General features: G+C 42.5%; 1 protein-coding gene across 2 annotated transcripts in view; it reads left to right on the top strand.

The window, feature by feature from the left end:
• HIP1 (huntingtin interacting protein 1) overlaps nt 1-17,158 on the top strand; it is a 190,684-nt gene that overhangs the window by 136,403 nt on the left and 37,123 nt on the right. For both annotated transcript variants that reach the window (XM_040338493.1, XM_040338492.1), the window contains 5 exons: nt 1,422-1,523; nt 3,922-4,054; nt 4,136-4,222; nt 4,829-4,918; nt 8,358-8,494. In XM_040338493.1, the coding sequence (XP_040194427.1) occupies nt 1,422-1,523; nt 3,922-4,054; nt 4,136-4,222; nt 4,829-4,918; nt 8,358-8,494 (549 nt within the window). The remainder of the gene's footprint in view (nt 1-1,421; nt 1,524-3,921; nt 4,055-4,135; nt 4,223-4,828; nt 4,919-8,357; nt 8,495-17,158) is intronic.

Here is a 17,158-nt window from a genome sequence, read left to right as displayed (position 1 = left end):
CGTAGGGGTTTCTGAGTATAGTTGTCCCTGGGTCTCCCTCTGATTTTCCTGCAGCCAGACACTTGGAGATTTCCACACTACACCCAATTGTTTTTTTTGTATTTATTGGTAGAACTTGGATAGGGGAAGGGATTAGTGGGATACTACATCTTAAACTATGCACAGATGAGGGCAACTCTCACTTGACCCCAATAAATTGATCTGGATAGCAGATTCACTGCTAAAACACACTATGGCTGTGTGGGAAGATAAGTCATTTGCTTACCTACTATAGCAGCAGACTCATTGTACCACTTTTCTTCAGGACACTTATTAGTATTCCATTTAGCTGACACCCGTCCATGGACTTTTCTAGCATGAAGGGATGGCCCTCACAGAACAGGCTCTTAGATGCCAGTGTGTACCTACTGTAGCCAGAAACAGATCCTTCTAGATGCGTCTCCCTCCTAGTCAGCTCTGCAGGGCATCTGGGTTGCAGCTTCTTCAATTCTGGCCCTCAGGTCGACCACTTGAGGTCACATGGCAGCCCGTACAGAGGTGGGGCAGCAGCCCCCTCCCTCCGGGACCCGTCTCTCCGGCCAAAAACCCCGGGCACATGTGCATCAGGCATATATACAGTCACCCAGCATTTCCAGGTTCATCTGCTTCTGCCAATAGCCAGGGCTGCAACTACCCCTTTGCTCCCATTTGTAAGGTTTCCTCCCACTGTCCAGTATGCCTTGTCCTATTGGACCAGTGCGAAACAGGCAGACAACAAGAGCAGCACCTGAACACAATGAGCAGACCCTATCAATAGATCACTGCTCCCTGATAGGCAGAGAACACCTACATTTACCTGGTAGCCTCCCTGGTATGTCCACAACTATTCTCTCTCTCTCTCTAGCACCTACCTAAGAGGGTTCTACATCAGGAAAGCCCAAAGACAAGCATTTTGCAATAAGGGATGTATGGATGTCAATCCATCCTGTGAAACTATGTATAAATATGCTTGGAAGATAAAATACCCATTTAAGTTTTAGGTTGTTTTGTTGTTGTTTGTTTTTTTCCTTACCCCTTTTGATTGATCTTGACTTAAAGCACTGTAGTCTGCAAACAGATCAGAATATGAGCAAGTTAAGTAAGCAGACTGCAAGATTAGTCTTAATAAAACCTAATGAAGTGCAATACAGGATGTTACATTTCCAGATTAAATATCTCCAGGGGGGAATAAAGGAGACCTTAATTCATTTGTAAAACATTAATAATATTCCAGAGACCTGTACATGAAATAGATGACTTTTTTACATTCATTTAGCAAGAGTGTCAAGCAGGGAATCTCCTTGTTAAAGACGTAAATGTCATTTAATTTAACAATGTGATTACAGTTTAAAGAATGATCTGGAAAAGGTCTTGTTAATAAGGCATGGTATTTTTATATCTAGGCACAGGAGCAAATACAACAAATGGATGGATTACAGGGGGCACTAGAGAGCAGTAAACAGGAGATTCAGCTTCTGAAGAGCAGCATGGAAACCTCCAAGCAGGTATACTGGTCTAATTACCATCACTGTTTACAGAATGACTTATGAGCGTGGCTTGGCTTACTTTTTGTAATTAGTTCTAATCATTGTAATGAATTGATTACACATGACCTATTTATTTGAGCAAGGTATTCATATAGGTGGTTTCTTGCTGGCCACTAAGATGCTCTATTTTGATAGCGAGGCGACAAGAGACGAAAAAGAAACCCCCATTTACATATCATATTTTGGTAGATGCAGTAGGGTTAACCACCCAACAGTTTCTATATCTTCTTGTGACCCTCAATAATGAGCGCTCTTTTTAGTAAAAACAATCATAGGTACTAATTTACCAAGGACAATTTACTGTCTTCAAACTCCTGCTGTTTTCAAACTACTAATGTTCCAACCATGTACTTTTATCGCCTTTACGTCTGCCCTGATGCAAAACTCCCAGGTGGACAGATCAGATTTGGTAAATATGGCAGAGATATTACTTATCGTATGTAAAATTCAGTACTTGGGTCAAGTCAAGCTTCAGTAAAGTGAAGTTGAGTGCCGGTCGGTACTTGGCATCACGGCGGCTGTGCGTCTCCTCCCTCCTCGGCCAATCGAATCGCTTCTAATTTCTCTAATCAGGAAACGAGTCTCACGACCTGCTTCCTGATTGGTCAAGAGGAGAATCAGTGTGACAATAGCGAATATTCATTCGCTATTGTCACACAACTGAGTGGACTCAGGGCACACTACTTTTCCTGCTTCTGCACATATGCATTTCGCTAACAGGGTGAGGTTTAAAAAAAAAAAAAAAAAAAATAAGCTCTCAATCATTGATAGTCTGTGGAAAGTTAAACCCTCCTCTCCTTTAAAAATGATCCCACCATTATTGGTGGTCAGTGGCTCTTTAAGACCCCCCCACCTTTACCTTTCATTTGCTGATCCTCCTTTCTGCTTTGTTTAGGGAGCCTCCTCTGTTGTGAATGGGCTGACTGTAAATACTGAACTGTTGGTATAAACGGTATATCTTATACCACCACTGCGCCAAAGAAAAAAATATGAAATAAAAGCTGGCACTTAAAAAATAATAATGATAAACTGAATTTTAACCTATAAATTAAACTGTGAAAATAGGACAAAAATTTAGCTCTCATGAGATCAGTACCCAAGTACCAATCACTAAATAACTGTAAACAAATCACTAGTGATAAAACTATTATATATATATATATATATATATATATATATATATATATATATATATATATATATATATATATATATATAAATAGTGACATGTGACTAATTAATAAATTAATTAAAAATAAAGTGAAGTGATATTCAAACAAGATTCAATCTTCTTAAAATCTTCCACCACACCACCGTGCTTGTGACACCACCCCTCTGGAATCGCACTCACCAACTAAACTTTCCTCCCACTCTCGTGCTCGGCTCAAGAGCTTGTTAATTAGAACTCCAAAGGGTTAAGCGACCATCCACTGTGTGTTTCCACTCAGGACAAAACGACCATCCAATATACAACTGTGTTTCAACTCAGGGTTTATACACACATGTAAATAAGAAAAAGTTCTCCAATAGTGTAAAATATTAACGACCAATTTACTAAAATTCACACTAACACTTCAAACTTTAAAAACCAGCCTTGAAAAATCACAGCAAACATGTGTATATGATGACTGTAAACACTACTAGTATGTTCACTTACCATGGCTGTAAGATCTCTTTTAGGGCTCTAGTCCTGCGGTTCCTGCACTTTTTTCACAGCAGGATTAGAGCAGCCGAGCCGCCCGAGCCAATCCTTCACTAAGCGGCGATGCCCAGCTCGAGTCACTGTCAGGGGCAGGCGAACCTTAGTAATCCTTTATGTTACTGACTGCTTCCTGTATATGGATTCATCGGGTAGTGTGCGGATATTCTGTCACTTCCTCGATGCCGCAATGTCTCCTGGGAGATTTTGTCATTGTTCCCAGGAGACATTCCGGAGGTCTGCCACAAGTTATCGCGGGATTTAGAAAAAACCTACTTAAAAACACATGCGGTTTAGTAATTATGCATATGAGCGTAATAATTTTTTTTGGTGGGGGAGTGGATCTTGTGTGGGAGTTCCCACACTTTTTTCCCCAGGACTTGACCCCTGGATATAGTGGTACGGAAATGGTTAAATTACTAATATGCAAGACAGAGAAAATTAAGTACTGTCCATGATACTTTTTTTATTTGCACTAACATATCATTTTTCATGGACCATCCATGAAAAAATATAAAAAGTCCATGAAAAATGATATGTTAGTGCAAATAAAAAAAGCCTCACGAACAGTACTCAATTTTCTCTGTCACATTTGCACTAATACGGCTACAATCACCTTGAGTAATATGCAAGACATAATATTTTCTATCTACATAGGAAAGCCAAGCACAAGTAAAGGAAATTGAAGATAGTGTTGTACAGCGCATCCTACAGGAAGCAGAGTCCATTATACAGGAATCTCTCCAACAACTGGATGAGCCACTCTATACCAGTGGCAGTATATCTACAGGTGAGTACACAGTGACAGGCACACACATCTGCGGTATAGACATCACCATTCTAAAGCCAAACACCATGTTTTCCCTTCCAGACTTTCTAATCTCCAGAACAGTAGCAGCTGTAGAGAGCACAGAGAAACTAGAGGAGGCGTGGAAAAAACATATGTCGGAAACTTCAGGTGAGAAGAAAGGATGGGAAAGGACCAAAAGATGTAAAGAGTATAGCAGGCAAGTGGAGGAAATGCATTCTAGCTAGAGTGGCCTGATCACACCAGAGGGCAGGCAAAATGGAGTGCAGTACAGAAGGTTTTTATATGATAAGGTTTTACAGCCTTTCACATTTCTAGGTTGCCAATGGAAATAAAGTATTGATTTGGCTGTCATACAGTATAGATATAATATCCCATTTTGTTATTAAATAAATGCACTAAATGTATATGTAATTGTGTTATAAGAGATTCATACAGGCCATGGAGGTGACCTTCCATCCTACATATCACACAAAACCTTGTGTTACCTAATGTTTTATAGTGTTCATTTTTTCTATCGCCCTTGATTTCTTCTTTAAGAATATGACCAGAATGTTTCTGAATGCCCACAAACATTCAAACACTAGTAGCTGTTACACTATAGTTTGGGATGCTGTCATATATTTAGCCATATTTATTTATTTTGTACCCCTGGATGAATGAAAATAAATACCTTTTATACAGATATAAATTGTATCACATGCAGTTTGTATTTGAAAATCACAGATTTATCTGTTTATGTATCTCTATTCCTAGATGTGAACTGCTTGTTGCCGAGTTTGGTTCAGTTTGCACATAGAATCGGTGATGTGATTCTACAAGGAGCTCAGACCAGAACCTCTGACAGTGAGTATTTCATGCTTATACTGCGTCCAGTGAAATTCTGCAATTTCTAAGTAATTTAATGTATATTTCTGAATGCTGGGCTCTAGGGGGCAAACCCATGATGTTCTGCACTCACAATATGTCCTCAGTCTTCCTGGTGGTTTTTTAAGCACATGATTACATTCAGAGGCTCTAATAGTCTTCAAAAAAGAGCACTGTGCCCTGAGTCCACTCAGTTGTGTGACAATGAATATTCGCTATTGTCACACTGATTCTCCTCCTGGCCAATCAGAAAGCAGGTCGTGAAACCCATTTCCTGATTAGCGAAATGAGAAGTGATCCGATTTGTCTAGGAGGAGGAGGGAGGAGACACACAGCCGCCATGATGCCAAGTACCGACCGAAAAGTCATATCCTCTGGCCCCTCCATGCTGAGTGCTGCCAGATCCTTCATGGATTGCCCCTGTGTCAGTGCACACACCTCTCCAACATTGATCCCCCTCTGCCGCCAACCTCATCAAGCTGGCATCCCTGGGCAGAACACGGTAAGAGAGCAATGGGGGGGGGGGGTGTTAGCATGGTGGCAGGCTGGAGCGACAGGGGGGTCCATGGTCAGGTCTGTCTGCTGCCCCCTGACCGATGAAGCACCAGCCGCCACTGGGTGACACTAGGCATAATTTAACCCAGGAGACTTAGGACATCTAGTGGTAGAAAATAGGTTCTGCATGTAACAGCGCTGTATTTTGGTCATTGAACCAGGATGGCAGCCAGGCCACTAACATAGTTAGAAATAGAAGTCAGCAATATTTACCCTGCACAAGAAAAGAGGGCAGCAGTGGTCAGTAGCCGGCCAGCAGACGACTGGCTCCAGATCAGCGCTCTCAGCCAATGGCTGGTTAGAACACAACAGCTCAGCGGGAGAGATCGCTGTACTAACGTCGGATCATTAGTGCAGAGGCTCTGACTGGGTTGAACGGAATAAAACTCATAGGGCCAGATTCACAAAAGAGATACGACAGCGTATCTCCTGATACACCGTCGTATCTCTGTGTTAGGGCCGTCCTAACTATGCGACTGATTCAAAGAATCAGTTACGCATAGCTAGCCCTGAGATCCGACGTGTGTAATTGAATTACACTGTCGGATTTTAAGGATGCAATTCTAGGCCGGCCGCTAGGTGGCGAGGCCATTGCGGCCGGCGTAGAATATGCAAATGAATACTTACAGCGATCCCCGAACGTCCGAACGGCCCGTCGATCTAACTGTACGTCGTTTCCATCGAGTTACGCCGCGTAAAATTAGGGCTGAGCCCTAGTTGTCCTAAGCCATGTTAAGTATGGCCGTCGAAATTTTAAAATCAACGTCGTTTGCGTAAGACGTCCGTGAATGGCGCTGGACACCATTTACGTTAACGTCTAAGCAAATGACGTCGGTGCGACGTCATTTAGAGCAATGCACGTCGGGTAATTTACCCGACGGAGCATGCGCAGTACGCTCGGCGAGGGAACGCGCCTAATTTAAATGGTGCCCGCCCCATTTGAATTGGGCGGGCTTGCGCCGAGCGCATTTACGATACACCGCCGCAAGTTTAGAGGTAAGTGTTCTGAGAATCAGGCACTTACGCTGTAAACCTGCGGCGGTGCAACATAATTATATGTGAATCTGGCCCATAGTGTGTACCAGGCTTTATTCCGATACTAACTTAAATAATTCACCAGGCTGTGTTTTTGCTAGAGCTAGATGATAGACAATAGCATAATAAATGTTTAGATGCAATAAAATTAGAAGCTTGTCCTATGTAAATGGTGAGGCACCTTAAAACAGAACTCTGGGATAAAAAAATTATTTCAGGATATATTTTAATTAGTGGAGCCGCACACACAGGCTCCTGATGATGAGATGAATGGGAGAGAGAGAGAGGATGGATGGGAGTTGCAGAGGAGACAGCAAGAGAATGGGGAAGAGACCCAGTTCTAGTGCCTTGTCCCTCTGGTCTGCCCCCAGTGCCCTGTCCCATTTTGTTAAAGTTGTTGTTGGTAATATTTAATTTTGTAACTTGATTCTGCATAAAACATTGTCATTCCATGAGATAATCTACGAGGGCGTGTTTACGGGTGCAATTAGACGCAGGGCAGTGTATGAATTAGGTGGGGCAACTGGTGGCGAGTAACTCTTGAGGCCTGGCTAGTAGCTCAGGACTTGAAATTTTGAGCCCTGATATATCCTATATTGATGTTATTCCTTATACTGTAGCATACATTATGTGCATTCTAATAGCCTACTACACCAAAAACCATAGTAATGATATATTTCTATTTTATGGGTTAATTTATTGAATTAATTAATGAAAATGGCCGTTGGAGTTTCCTTAGTCATCTCTTCTTCTTGAGCCTTTGAATGGACAGTTAAAGAGCAACAGAGGATTAATCTGTGCACTCTTCTTCCTTCAGTTTTAGTCTGCCATCACCATGCAAAGCATTACAGCCAAACGTTCTGTGCTACCTTCTCTTAAGCCCTGTACACACGCTCGGTTTTTTAGACGGTAAAAAGTCCGCCAAGAAAACCGAGGAGAAAGCCGAAAACCCGGCAGGAAAACTGCCATGGAGCTTTGAACGGGAATCCCGGCCATGGGTATGCTCCATCGGCACTGCTTTGCAGTCTTTCCCATAGGTAAGTAGTAGATCTGGCGGAAAATAAAAAAACCCTAACGGGAAAATAGGAAGCAGGTTCTTTATTTTCCCAACGGGATTCCCGGCTGTTTTCCTGATGGGAAAACTGTGAGGAAACATACATACATGTCTGATTTTCTCAGCCAAAAGCTCTCCTGGCAATTTTCCTGCAGGCAAAACCGGTCGTGTGTACGAGGCTTCAGACTCGGTGCTGCTCTACAGGGATTACCTAATTCTGATGTCAGAATATATTTAGGTAGAAATGCTAACTAGTATGTGGTGATAGGCTCAGGCGTGTCCAGATTGAGCCCGCCGTGAAGCTGTCACTGCACACCGCCAATCATAGGCAGAGTGTGGTGCAGCTGCCCGTCGGGAAATGCCTCAATGCCTATAATTGGCGGTGTGCAGTAATGGCTTTCTGGCGGGCTCGATTCAAACACACCCGAGCCTATCACCGCCAATCATAGGCAGTGATTTATTTCCAGATAGGTAGCTGTACCACACTCTGCCTATGATTGGCGGTGTGCAGTGCCAGCTTCCAGGCAGGCTCGATCCAAACACGCCTGAGCCCATCACTACTAGTGTGTATAAATACATTTAAGGCTTTTTAAATGAATACATACTTGGATGTTTTAAGCATTTGACTTTAGTTGTTCTGTGTTGTCTGTATTCATAATGCTTTAACTGTCTGTTAGAACAGTTTAATATTCTAACAACAGTGTTCTAAGTTATATCCCCATCACAGATTCCACATCACTGCTGATCTAATCTGTACTTTTTCTTTTATGTCAGAGTTAAGTGACAGCTGTCGGACATGTGGCACAGAAGCTCTTAACTATCTCTCGGGTCTACGGAATAAAAAAGCACATAATGACGTGGACTGCCGCCAAATTACTGCCACACTCAAGTTAATAGCTGGTATCGCTCAGGTAAAGATGGATGACTGCCATAGTTGGGTATTGAGGACGTGGCGCTGATGGTATTATAAAAGATGCATTCAATGGACAGAAAATGGAACCGAAAATTCTAGCTGACATTTAGCTGGGAGAAAATGAAATGTCTTAGGCCGGGTACTAACGAGCAAACATGTACGATGAAACCGGTCCGTCGGACCGTTTTCACCGTACATGTCTGCCCGAGGGCTTCTGTACGATGGCTGTACTAACCATCGTACAGAAGTCCGGGCGTAAACAATACGCGGGGCGTGGCCGCGTCGTCGCCGCGACGATGACGCGGCGATGACACGGCGACGTGGGCGGGCCTGCCATTTAAATGCTTCCACGCATGCGTCGAACTCATTCGACGCATGCGAGGGACGGCGGGCGCTCGGACATGTACGGTAGGTCTGTACTGACGACCGTACATGTCCGAGCAGGCAGGATTCCAGCGGACGGTTTTAAAACACGTCCAGGAATATTTGTCTGCTGGGAAAAGGCCCGGCGGGCAAATGTTTGCTGGAAATCTGCCCGCTCACGCCTACACACGACCAAACATGTTTGTCGTGGACCAGTTTCAGCATACATGTTTGGTCGTGTGTACAGGGCCTTACTGGTCCCTTTGGGCACTTTTATGTTATTAATTTCTAAAAAAAATACCCTCAAATTTATTTGCCAGTAGCCACCACTCAAATTTGACCTTTATGGAGACAACAAACAAGAGCTTGGATTGGACACTATGACCAACAACTTTACTTTTGTACTTATTTTAATTTTTTTTGTTTTAATCAGCCGCAAGTCTTATGCCGCGTACACACGATCGGTTAAACCTATGAGAATGGTCTGATGGACCGTTTTCATCAGTCAAAACCGATCGTGTGTGGGCGCCATCGGTTAGTTAACCATCGGTTAAAAAAAAGGCAACTTATTTTAAAATTAACCGATGAATTCCTAACCGATAGGACTAAACCGATCGTTAGTAGGCACGACCATCGGTTAAAAATCCACGCATGCTCAGAATCAAGTCGACGCATGCTTGGAATTATTGAACTTCGTTTTTTTCAGCACGTCGTTGTCTTACGTCACCGCGTTTTGACACGATCGTTTTTTTAACCGATGGTGTGTAGGCACGACTGACAATCAGTCAGCTTCATCGGTTAACCGATGAAAACGGTCCATCGGTCCGTTCTCATCGGATGGACTGATTGTGTGTACGCGGCATTAGTGCCTTTAGACAATGTAGCGATTGACAGTACCATAGGTAGTTAGCAAATGTAAGCAAAACATTTCCAATACATTATGTAGAGATGGAACTGCATTTTTTATGTGCACCTTCTTCTTTTTTTAACATGAACCTCTTTGGAGCCTGGGCCATTCAAACTAAGCATATGGTAAAAAAAATCCATAAGCAGAGATTACTTTTAGTTAATACAGTATTATAAAATGGCTGGAAGATCTAGATATATAAGCAATTCAAAGTGTAAATTGTAATAAAGTGGCTGGAGAGTGTGTATATATATATATATATATATATACATATATATTGCAAGAACTTCCCTCAACATGTTTAGATGATAAACTGGAGAAAGGAATGTTTCATAATAGGCTGGAAATGTATTGTTCTCCATTACACCAAGGCCCGGATTCACGTAGAAGCATGCATCTTTGTGCGGGCGTAACAAATCCTATTTACGTTACGCCTCCGCAACTTTGACAGGCAAGTGCAGTATTCTCAAAGTTGCGGCGGCGTAGCGTAAATAGGCCGGCATAAGCCTGCCTAATTCAAATATGGAAGATGTGGGCGTGTGTTATGTAAATTTAATGTAACCGCACGTAAATGACGCTTTTTTCGAAACGCGCATGCGCCGTCCGTGAAAGTATCCCATTGCGCATACTCCAAATTAACCCGCAAGAAGCCAATGCTTTTGACGTGATTGTAAATGACGCACAGCCCTATTCGCGAACGACTTACGCAAACAACGTAAAACGTGAACAATTTTACGCTGTTCCGACGTCCATACTTAACATTGCTACGCCTCATCTGCGCCTCATATAGCAGGGGTAACTTTACGCTGGGAAAAGCCTAACGTAAACGGCGTATCTGTACTGCGTCGGGCGTACGTTCGTGAATTGGCTATCTAGCTGATTTACATATTTCTAGCCGTAAATCAGCGTACACGCCCCTAGCGGCCAGCGTAAATATGCAGTTAAGATAGGACGGCGTAGGAGACTTACTATTATATATTCTTTATTTTACATTTTTCACCTTTACATTGTCTTGAACTCAGTTTAGTATCATTACACACAATATAAACAGTTTTCTATTGCTGTGTTTCTTACATTTCCAAGAACTGTTATTCCTTTCTATCCCATTTCATCCTATCGTATCGTCCCCTTACTCGGGTTCTCCCCTGGTTCAAAATCTCACATCCCCCCTCCCCCCCTTGCCCCCAAGCTCTTCTTCCGGGCTTAGAGAAAAAGAAAAAGAAAAAAAAAACAACAAAAACAAAAACAACAAAAAAAAAAAAAAAGAAAAAAAAAAAAAAAAATTCCTCTCTCTCTCTCCTGTCCCCCTCCTCCCACACCCCGTCATCCCTCCCTAGTCCTCTCCCCGCTCCCATCTCACATAGGGTTCCCATGTCTCCCTCACTATCTCCTCCCTCTCCCCTAGAGATGCCGTAAGGTTCTCCATGCATTGCATTTCCTTAATTTTAGCTAACCATTGTGCCTTACTTGGATAGCATGTGCTCTTCCAAAGTATCGGGATACACGATCTAGCTGTAACCACTAAATGTCTCACAAGAGATTTTTTGTATTTCTCTATTGACATAGGTATGTCTAATAGCAGATAAGTCGCCGGTTCCTCTCCTAGTGCTGTCTCCGTTATTTCTTCTATCACTTCAGCTACCATTTTCCAGAAATCTTTAACCCCCTCACAGTTCCAGAAAATATGTAAGAGTGTTCCCTCTTCTTTTTGACATCGCCAGCAGGTATTTGACACCTGAGGGTAAATCTGGTTTAATACCTCAGGTGTCCTATACCATCGGCTCAGTATCTTATATCCTCCTTCTTGAAATTTGGACGCTATTGAAGCTTTATGGTTAAATTGGAAGATTTTTTTTTTCTGAATTTCCGTAAATCTAACTCCTAAGTCTGTTTCCCACTTCTGAATAAAGCCTATCTCTCGCGGTGCTTTCATTTCATTTATCAAGGAGTAGAATATGGAAAGTGAATGCCTTACCGATTCTCCCCTAAGACACATTTTCTCAAACTCTGTTGGTATTTCTCTCATCCTAATGTGTCCCCGTATAGATCGAAGAAATCCCCCTAACTGTCTCCTCCTGTAGGGATCAATGTACTCTGATAGATCTCTTTCTATTTCTTCATTTGTCATTATCCGATTCTCTTTCTGGAAATGTATCAGTCTGGTTTGTCCGCTATTTTTTAAATTCGCGAACCCTAAGTCCTTCATACCCGGTACAAACGCTGGGTTTCCTAGGATTGGAGTCATCGGGTTCGCTCCATTTTCATCTGTTACGTTTTTAAATATTTTTTTCACAATGTTAATTGTCGTCCCTATCATCGGATGTCTTTTCACTGTCTGAGATATCACCGATTTCGAGAGCCATATTAGTCCCTCAAGTGGGATCTCTGTCACTTCTTGTTCTAGTAGAATCCAAGGTTTATTTTTTGGCCTTACACACCAGTCTAACACTCTCGATAAATGTACTGCCTCGTAGTAGGCTAGCGGATCTGGAAATCCTACTCCCCCCTTTCCCTTAGATAATGTAAGGATATCTCTTCTTACTCTAGCTGGTTTCCCTGCCCATATGAATCCTACAAACTTCCCTCTGATTTCTTTGAGGACTCCCTGAGATATTTTTGTTGGTAGTGTCTGTAATAAATATAGCACTCTCGGCATTGCATTCATCTTAATAATGTTTATCCTACCAAACCAGGTAAACACCTCCTTATCCCATTTCTGTAGGTCTTTTTTCAATTGTCTTACCAAAGGTGCTAGGTTTAACTCATGTATTCTGCTTAATTTCTTTGGAATATTAGTCCCCAGGTAACCTATATGCGAGTTTGTCCATCTAAATGGGAAAAAGTTAGTCAATTGTTGTTGTTGTATAATGCTTATCTCTACCCCCATCGCTTCCGATTTGTTGTAGTTCACCCTGAAATTTGAAAGTTTGCCATACTTATCTATCTCGGCTAACAGTGGGGGTAGAGATAGTGCTGGTTCCGAGACAAAAAACATTAAGTCATCAGCAAATGCCGCGAGTTTCTGTTCTCCCCCCTTCACTTTTATACCTCTAATATCTGTACATAATCCTATTGTCCTCAAAAAAGGTTCTAACGTCAAAATAAAAATCAATGGTGACAAGGGGCATCCCTGCCGCGTTCCGTTTCGTATTTCGAAGGGTTTGGACATCATACTGTTTATCTTAATTTTCGCTTTGGGTCTGGAATAAAGGCTCGTGATCCATCTTTGCATCCCCTCTCGCAGACCTATATGTTGTATAATTGCTTTTAAAAATTTCCAATCTACCCTATCGAATGCTTTTTCAGCATCGGTAGATACTAGTACTAAGGGCATTTTATATGTCTGCGAGAGGTGGATAGCATTTATTACTCTTTGGGTGTTTTCCCTGCCTTCTCTTCCTGGCGTGAAGCCCACCTGATCTTGGTGTACCAGCCCCGGAATGTATGGTATTATTCTATTAGCAAGAATCTTTGCAAAGATTTTTAGATCGACGTTCAGCAATGAAATTGGGCGATAGTTGGCACATTGCGCTGGGTCTTTACCCTCTTTCTTTATGACCGCTATGTGTGCCATTAACGTTTCCTCTGGCATCTCCTGTCCCTCCCGTATCGAATTAAATGCATCTAAGAATCTCGGCATCAGTTCTTCTACATATGTCTTATAGTACAGGAGGTTGAAACCGTCTGGTCCTGGGGCTTTACCTGGTTTTAACTGCTTTAGCGTATTTTTAACTTCTTCCGCTGTTATTGGGTTTTCTAAACTTCTTCCTATTTCTTCTGATAGCTTTGGCATTTCCGACTTCTCTATATACTCTTTTATTTTTCTCTCCCTCTCCCCAGTTTTTTCTGACTCCTGCTCCCCCTTCAACTGGTATAGATCCACATAATAGTTCCTAAATACTTCCGCCATTTCCTGTGGGGATTTTATTATCTTATCTCCTGTTGATTTTATACCCTCTATATGGTTTTGCGCTCTTACCTCTCCTAAAGCTCTTGCTAACATTTTACTTGGTTTGTTGCCAAATTCGTAGAAAGCTTGTCTACACCTTCTCAGCGATGCTTTTGCTTTATCCGTTAACAATAAGTTCAGTTCCTCTCGTGTCTTCCTCAACTTCTTCTCTACCTGTATAGCTAATGATTTTTTATGCATTTTTTCCAATCTTCGAATTTCTCCTAGCAAGGTTTCCATCTGTGCTTCTGTCTTACGTTTCCTATGGGACCCCAAAGATATCAGGATACCTCTAACAAAACACTTATGTGTTTCCCAAATACACATTGGGGACACCTCTCCTGCAACATTGTTGGAGAAAAACATCTTCATCTCCTGGATTATCTTTCCTTCATATTCTGGGTCTTTTATGAGGGACTCATTAATTTTCCATTGCCATTCCCGTGCTTCAGTACTCCCCCATTTTAATGTACATTTTGTCGGTGCGTGATCTGATATTGAAAATGACCCAATGGAAGCCTCTTCTATACTTTGTAGGGAATTTTGTGAAATAAATATATAGTCTATTCTAGAATAGCTTCTATATTTAGCTGAAAAAAAGGTGTAATCTTTCTCATAGGGATGATTGGTTCTCCAACAATCTACTACCTGTATCTCTTGCAAGAGTCTATTAGCTTTGCTTAGTTTACTGTATGCCAGGTGTGAGGATCCCCTCGATGTATCTAGAATTGGATCCAAGGCAATATTTAGGTCTCCTGCCATTATTAAAATCCCCTCCATATTCTGTTGTATCCTGTTTATGTATTTCTCTAATGCCCCAACTTGTCCCTCATTGGGCAAGTATACATTTACCAGGGTCACCTTCCGGTCGTCAATGTATCCTTTCACAATAAGGAGCCTTCCTTCCTCTTCCTGTATTACGCTTAATTCTTTCCATGAGATGTTTTTAGAGAGCAATATTGATACTCCCTTTGTTTTTGTTAGAGTTGAAGAACTATGATACACCTTTGGGAATCTATAATTTTCTAGTTTTGGTGTTTTGTTTTTTTTAAAGTGAGTCTCTTGGAGAAATACTATTTGTGCCTTCGCTCTCCATAATTCTGCCCTTAGTTTAGATCGTTTCTCCGGACTATTCAGTCCTTTGACATTATAGGACATTACTGTGATTGACATTTTTCCCCCTTTTTTTTCTTTCTTCTCTTTTCCCTTTCCTCTCTTCTCCCTTTAAATTTTACTGTGTTCCCCCTAAGCTTGAGATCGAGGGAGAGGAGGCTCCCCTCGGTCCCCTCAGTTGCGAGAACGCCCGACCCACAAAGGAGGAGAGCAAAGGAGGAGAGATAGAGAAAAAAAAAAAAACCACCGGAACAAAAAGGCCCGCACCGATTAATCCCCTAGGATCTCGGACGAACAAGAAAAAATAAATAAATAAATAAATAAATAATAAAAAAAACAAAAAAAAACTCCTAGCGTCTCTGACTTCCCTCCACACGGAGGAGATGCGCTAAAAATGGGGATCAGTACATGAGCACTGAGGCGAGTCACGCCTTCGCATAGGACCGGGTGCACCTCATCTAATTATCTCTTATAAACCCCCCCCCTCTAATCTATCCGGTGGGAAAGGAGTAGGGCCCAAACAGGAAATGGGGAGGAGCCGGGTGCTGGAGGGAGCATACCCCCCCAATTGACCACCCGCCCCGCCGCCCCCCCCGCTCGTCCACCCACAGCAACCTCCGCTTCTCCATAATCACAGTATTATACAATATTATACATAAAAAATTTTTTTTTTTTTTTTTTTACATAACGTTCCCCTCCCCCCCCATTCTTCCCCTCTCTCTCCTCCCTCCACTCTTTAGCTCCCATTAATCCCGTCCTCTCCTTTCATTCGCTTTGGTGATTGCTTATTACCCCCTCCTTGCCCATCGATCCCCCCCCCCTACCCTCCTATCCCAGTCCCCCATCCTCCCCCTCCCTCCAGGTTTAACATTCCCTATCCCCCCTCCCTGTTACTTCAGTGCATTGTGAATTGGCCCTGTGAAGGCCTTATATACCCCTTGTCTTTAGTGTCTTTAGTGTCTTTAAATAATACTGAACAATCCCCATATCCCTCTAATTAGTACCCTTATGAGGGGTTACTCTCATGTACCCCTGCATCCCTTCTACCTTAATCATATAGTGTTAGCCCCCCTTATGATTGAATTAGTGTCATAGTGAAATAGTGACCTCCCCTCACCCCCCCCGCCCTAGCCCACCCATCCACCCCCCCCTTATCCTCGCCCCCCTACATAAAGAAATACCACACATAAACCCCCCCAAAAAAGAAAATTACAACCGCCCAAAAAAAAAATCCTAAAAATAATGGGAGAAAAACCCATAAATATCCCCCCCCTCCCCCCACCCTCCCCCCCCAAACCCCAAAATATACCAAACCCTCACCTCCTTCCCACCCCTTCCCACCCATCCCTCCCCCTTTCCCTCCCTACAGTGGACAAGAAGACCAATCATATCCGCAACTCTTAAACCCAAAACGCATGCATATCATTATTACATATCATTATTACGCCATCAATAGCACTTCTTATTCAATGACTATGCAAAAATCACAAAATTATGCCCTTTCCGGGTTAAAGGGTGAGAAGAGATAGAAGAGAAAAAAAAAAAGAAAAAAGAAAAAGGGTTTCCTAATCCAAGACCAGCGACTTCCAGCTTTCAGGTTTCAGGTTTTACCCTTCTCTACTCAGAATATGAAATATCTCTCTCAGAAAAAGAAGAAAAAACTTTTATATAAGGAAAAGAGTCCTAAAAAAAAAAGAAAAAGGACCCTTCCCTTGGAGAAAGGAGAAAAAGAGAGAGAGAGGTCCAGGGTCTGCGACTTGAGGAAGAGGGAAGGGGGAATGCACACTGTTCTTCTCCTCTCATCTTATATCTTATATCTTATATCCTTTCGAAGCCACTCTCGGCTGGCGTCAAGTCCAACCAGTTTGGTACCTCTATGGGCATTGTACCAAGGAATTCAAAAAGTGCTGGAAGCTGTGATGGTTCTCTTAGATTAAAATTTCTGCCACCCCTTTTAATATTAATAGCCAGCGGGTACCCCCATCTGTATGTGGCCTCTTGGGAGCGTATGTGCTCAAGCAACGGCCGTAACAAGCGGCGTCTTGCCTTTGTTTGCCAAGATAAATCTGGGAACAACTGAATATTCGACCCCTCCCATTCCACAGTTCCAGCTTTCCAGGTCTCCCTCATAATATCCTCCTTTATTCCAAAAAAATGTATCCGACACAGTACATCTCGAGGGTCACTCTGATCCAGATTCCTTGCTGCGGGAATCCTATGTACTCTATCCAGCTCTATTGGTGATCCTGGGCTTTTTTTTAAGATTTTATTAAAGATTGCTGGGACAGCCTCCCTTAATGCCAGCCCCTCGCAGCTTTCCGGTATGCCTC

Source organism: Rana temporaria, chromosome 2 (genome assembly GCF_905171775.1).
Source record: "Rana temporaria chromosome 2, aRanTem1.1, whole genome shotgun sequence".
Taxonomy (NCBI): domain Eukaryota; kingdom Metazoa; phylum Chordata; class Amphibia; order Anura; family Ranidae; genus Rana; species Rana temporaria.
This window is presented reverse-complemented; position numbering and strand designations above follow the sequence as displayed.